Source organism: Corythoichthys intestinalis, chromosome 3, assembly GCF_030265065.1.
Source record: "Corythoichthys intestinalis isolate RoL2023-P3 chromosome 3, ASM3026506v1, whole genome shotgun sequence".
Classification (NCBI taxonomy): Eukaryota; Metazoa; Chordata; class Actinopteri; order Syngnathiformes; family Syngnathidae; genus Corythoichthys; species Corythoichthys intestinalis.
The window spans coordinates 11,823,143-11,829,142 of NC_080397.1; the positions used below are offsets into that span (position 1 = coordinate 11,823,143).

Here is a 6,000-nt window from a genome sequence, read left to right on the forward strand (position 1 = left end):
TTTTTTGGGGAGCCCTATTGATCTTTGTTTGTTTCCGAAGCATCGACAAGATTGCCAAAGTGACTTCGCCGGTGCTGGTGATCCATGGCACGGATGATGAGGTCATCGACTTCTCCCACGGACTGGCACTGTACGAGCGCTGCCAGCGCCCCGTAGAGCCGCTGTGGGTGGAAGGAGCAGGACACAACGACGTGGAACTCTACGGACAGTACCTAGAGAGACTCAAGCAGTTCGTCGCGCACGAGCTGGTGAACTTGTAGAAGAAGAAAAATTTGTGGAGAGTCCCGTCGGTGGTTGCTTTTGTTCAATTCCTCTGGTTTTCACTGGGTTGCAGGCGCAGTTTGCCTCTGCGGAAGTGCCGGTGGTAAAATTTTGATGATAAACCACCTCTCCTACTTGGAGCTCCACTTCACGCCGGTCCATTCTGCTGCAACTGTGAACTTTGAATACACAAATTTATTGTTTTTCCTGTTTGGACTTTTTTTTAACATGTTGCGCAATTGCACAATGCTACGGTATGCGAATGCAAGAGGAAGTAGACGACATAATGCGTGAAGTGGATCCTGTGTGACATTTTTTGCTGCCTTTTACAAAGGATGCCGTCCTCACTTGTCAAAGGAGACCTCTGAGCAGGCTGCAAGGGTGCTGACATTCTCACTAACAGCCTTGATCCAAACTGGAAGGCACTCTCCAATCCAACTCATGTTGACTTTTTATTTTGTATCATTGCAGTATGTATACAGGATATTTGCACATATCAATTGTCACTGAAGAACTGTGAGACAAACTGCTGTGCTGATCGGTGTTGCCAAATGTTTAGTAGAATATATCGCAACGAGACGGGCTCTACACTTTATCGTGTTGCCTCCTCAGATCTCGCTTGTAATTTGATCATGCAATGTCGTTATTCTCAGATTAGCATCACTATGCAGACGTCAGTTTCAAAGAATTGTCTCTTGAGAAGAACGTGTCAAGATGATTCCTCATTCTCTTTTGTTAACTTTTAGCGTCTTCGAGAATCCATAGCTACAGCTTATATTGAAGATATTGCTTGTATATCTATTTAAAAAAAAAAAAAAAAACTTTTTGAATATGTTAAAGATGTATACCGCTAATGCCCATCCAGGCCGAGATTGGTGCCTGGAGTCCTTATTTATTTTCAGTTCAGGAAGATTATAGATTAACTATTTTTTTTGACCACACTTACTAACTCGCCATGTGTGTACCGTATTTTTCAGAGTATCAGTCGCAGCAGTCAAATGTTTCACGAAGAACAAAAAAACATGTCCTCCTCCATTATGAATTGAGTTTATTTTACAGAAACTGAGACCAACAACAGACAGTTCATCTTGAGTTTGAAGTTTTAACCTTTTATAGGGCTATTATGTAAGTAGTTAGCCGCCATTGACGAAGCTAGACGTCCAATTCATATTGATTGGGAGGGTCAAATAAACGAATATTTGATTTATAAAAATAGAGTTGTCCAGTAATCTGATTCAGATATCAAACCGACACGGTTGGGTACTTAACGTGTTATTGCTAATTGCATTGTGATGCCCCACTGGAGGCGTAAATAACGATAATGCTCACATAAAAAATCCCAAGCATCTTGGTTTGGAAACATCTAATGGTCAATAAGCATAACTGCTGTGCTAAGCCGTGACCAGCACCTGTGCAAAGGCAGAATAAAATAAACATTGTGATAAATAAGCAAACCTCAACTGAAGTTACAGTGGGGAGAACAAGTATTTGATACACTGTCAATGGGTTTTCCCATTGGCAGTGTATCAAATACTTGTTCTCCCCACTGTATATAAAATGAATGTCCCATATAAATAATATAAATTGAAATGAGCCACAAAAATGTCCATGAATAAATAAAAGGAATCATTCAAAATTACATTATGTATACAGTAATCACCCCAAAGAACCACTAGGGGATGACGATCAAGGCAGGCAGGCAATCATTGGACATGCCAATTAAATGACAATTCCCAAGCTGCAATATGCTTTTGCGCAGATTTTTGTATTTTATTACTTTTATAGTTTTTGTGGTGACTATTTGTTTCTGGTAACGCAGTAGTTATATGTAATAAGTTTGTAATTCACACAGACTTCATAATGTATTGACGGGACACAGGCCCCCTATGAATCAGCCCCATCTCCGTCAAAGCTGACCAAGTGGAAACACAGACAAATAGCTTATTCCGATGAAAGTTCTTGTGAATAAATGCTTAAATCCCTGAATTCTTTATAGATATGGACACAAGACCGTCTCGATTCTTGGTTAAAAGCAAAAACAACATGCAGGTAGCATTTATTTTCTGTAAATATTGCGAACTATGAGGCTAGTCAGGAAATTAGCGGCCGCCATATGTAAACAAAGAGCTTTTTCCGTTGAAAATTCTTGTGAATGAATGCTTAAATCCCTGAATTCTTTCTTTATTGATATGGACATAAAAGTCCCGATTCTTGGTTAAAAGCAAAAAACTGTGCCGGTAGCATTTTTTTTTTTTTTTCAACATAAATATTGCGAACTATGAGGCTAGTCAGTAAGGAAATTAGCGGCAGCCATATGTAAACAAAGAGCTTTTTCCGTTTAAAATTCTTGTGAATAAATGCAAAATCCCTGAATTCTTTATAGATATACATGTAAAAGAGTCAATTCTTGGTCAAAAGGAAAAAAAAAACGTGCAGGAAGCATGTATTTTACATAAATATTGCGAAGTATAATGCCAATGCTGTAGCGGCTAATTTCTCCCATTAATTTTTTTCTCAACATTTCAAAATGCATGCAAGGTACGAAAAATATAATAATTACCTTGGATCCTCGAAAAAATCACTCCTGAAACAATCCTTCCTGTTTGTATGCAGTACAGCTTTCGTACTTTTTCAACCTAAATCCGGCGTTAGATCGCTGCATGTGACCGACTGCTAATGAAGCGGTGTGTTGGATGGCAATGAATGAGGAATGTGTCGTGTCAAGACATTATGAAGTCTATGTAATTCATTATTTTTCAATATTTTATTGTTCATTTAATACTTGCACCATGCTTTGTCTGCTTACATAACAAAATCCCAAGCTTCTTAGTTTAGAAATGTCTAATGGTAAAAAAGTATAACTGACGTACTAAGCTGTGACAAACCTTGTACAAAGGCAGAAGGCTTGTACATTCATTTTTAAGGAAACAACATGCATATAGGCCCAAAACCGTTCGCGAAATGCCGATGTCAATATTATCCGAAATCATTTTAAATGCTTTTATTAGCCGACATGATCGGCCACCAGATAATAATTAAGACCTGGTGTCCAGGTAACCGGATGTCCCATTTTGGGTCATATAGGCCACACTTGAACACCAAATGTTAATATTGTGGCCTACATGACCCAAAAGGTAATTTCCACGTATAGTATGTGGCTGCCAGGTCTTTAAGTTCTTTCATAGTTTTTTTTTAATTGCCAAAAAATTATCATTTGCCCTATAAATGTTTAAAAACAAATGGATAAAGAACAATAGGCTTAGTAGGCTTGCAATATGCTAATGTAAAATGTTAACATGATCACTCAGCTACACAATGCGTACACTGCAGAACACATTCCTTCTTGAACATGTCAGTCAGAGTGAAATACCATTTAAAACCTATTAACTTTGACGTTGTAATGGATACATTCAAACTTGAGTGGAAGCCACAGGACAATCTGAACTATGGAGGAGGGAAAAAAAGTGACTTATAGTTCTAAAAATACAGTCCACAGATTATAACGTCATAGCTCGGCGTTAAAAGGCCCTCATTTTCCTTTCACTCGCTTGCCTGCATGCCATTTCTGGGTCCATTGTTGATGGTTTACTTGCCCTTTTATTGCTGAGTGAAGCCATTTCAATGTACTAATGACTCTATTTACTATCAGAGATGAGATAAGCAAATGTCAATGTTCACACAATGTCATTCCCTCCTTGTTTTTGGTCTACAAGCCGTAATGTATGACGTTGGACCGTATTGAGGCTGTGTGTGGTAGCATCACATCGACTGATTGGTCCTGTGTTTTTCCTTTGAAAAAAGTACCATTCATTTTTTTCTGTTTAAGATGACACCTTTGTGCACTTTGTATATAGGAATATATTATGCCTGTGCTTTTTGTTCCTCTAAAAAGCAGTTGCCATCTCTTATACTGGATTTGATGTCAGATCAAGGTACAGTCCTCAATGTTTTATACTGCTCTGATTTTTTTTTTTGGGGTACCACATATTTCGATACGAATGGAACTCAAACTGTAATGACAATATTAACTTCAGCGACTCAAATGTGGATAGCGAAAATAAAATGTTCATTTAGAAGAACTTCAGTTTGAGTCTGACCTTTTTGATAGATTTGAATCAATTGTAGACATCCAGTTATGGGGCTAGATCAGTCTCATAATGAAGACACACATGTTCGATGCACACACACATCTAACACGAAACACACACATTGTGGAATTTATAAATACATGACACGAAACACATCTAACACATAACAAACACGCATTGTGGGATTCGGAAACACACATTGTGGGATTTATAAACACACGACACGAAACACTAGCCTGGTACACCAGACTCAACGCTGTTCCAGCTATTGAGTCTGGCCACCCTTCCCACGGAAACAATTTCCAGGGCGGAGCAAGCCACAGCATACAGACAGCGGAGTGGACCAATCAGCGACGGGCAGACGTGACGTTAGTAAAATGGCGACTTCAGGATGACGGACTTGCGCGCGGAAGTAAACATATGAAGAGAGCGGAGTTTATTCGACATGGCTAGCGCGAGACAGATTGTTGTCAGTGACTCGTGTCGATGTGTTTTTGGTCATTTAAAACTGATTTTACCGTGGATTGGAACATATTCTCGGCTCTGCCGTTCACCGTCTGTGTTGCTGAAGGGACGACTTTCGACGCGCAAGAGTGACGTTGCTCGTGAAGAACACGTCACGCAAATAAACGAATCTGATTTGTCGATTGATTTTGTATCTGCTCGAAAAGGCCGTCAATGGGATGGGTCCCAGACTATTTCTCTCTGTTTGAAAAATACAGGGAGAATAGTCTGGCAGAGCCAGGCTAACGAAACACATCTACCGCGTAACAAACACGCATTGTGGGATTCGTAAACACATGTCACACAAAACACACACATTCATCAAATGTGTGTGTGAATTGTCATACGCGTATTTATTACGTGCTTTTAATTTGAAATTCCCACTCAAGAGTGTGTTGATCTTTTTGTTACTCATTTCGTGTAGCCGAGAAACACACTTGCATTTTTTTCTAAATGGAGCCCATCAGCACCAAATCAGACGTCTCCCTCTTAAACATATCAAAATTTGGGGTTTTACCTACTGAATAATGTACAGTGGGGCAAATAAGTATTTAGTCAACCTCTAATTGTGCAAGTTCTCCCACTTGAAAATATTAGAGAGGCCTGTAATTGTCAACATGGGTAAACCTCAACCATGAGAGACAGAATGTGGGAAAAAAAACCCAGATCACATTGTTTGATTTGTAAAGAATTTATTTGCAAATCATGGTGGAAAATAAGTATTTGGTCAATACCCAAAGTTCATCTCAATGCTTTGTTATGTGCCCTTTGTTGGCAATAACAGAGGCCTAACGTTTTCTTTCACAAGCTTTTCACACACTGTTGCTGGTATTTTGGCCCGTTCCTCCATGCCGATCTCCTCTAGAGCAGTGATGTTTTGCGGCTGTCGTTGGGCAACACGGATTTTCAACTCCCTCCACAGATTTTCTATGGGGTTGAGATCTGGAGACTGGCTAGAACAGTCCAGGACCTTGAAATGCTTCTTCGGAAGCCACTCCTTTGTTGCCCTGGCTGTGTGTTTGGGATCATTGTCATGCTGAAAGACCCAGCCACGTCTCATGTTCAATGTCCTTGCTGATAGATGGAGATTTTCACTCAAAATGTCTCGATACATGGCCCCATTCTTTCTTTCCTTTACACAGATCAG

At 39.6% G+C, this 6,000-nt stretch overlaps 1 protein-coding gene across 2 annotated transcripts in view; it reads left to right on the forward strand.

Moving 5' to 3' along the window:
- The window catches only part of abhd17b (abhydrolase domain containing 17B, depalmitoylase), a 29,014-nt gene extending 24,674 nt beyond the window's left edge, over positions 1-4,340 (forward strand). For both annotated transcript variants that reach the window (XM_057832067.1, XM_057832068.1), the window contains exons 4-5: positions 41-248; positions 335-4,340. In XM_057832067.1, coding sequence (XP_057688050.1) covers positions 41-248; positions 335-376 — 250 coding nt within the window. In that variant the 3' untranslated portion in view covers positions 377-4,340. The remainder of the gene's footprint in view (positions 1-40; positions 249-334) is intronic.
- Positions 4,341-6,000: the final 1,660 nt, after the last annotated feature.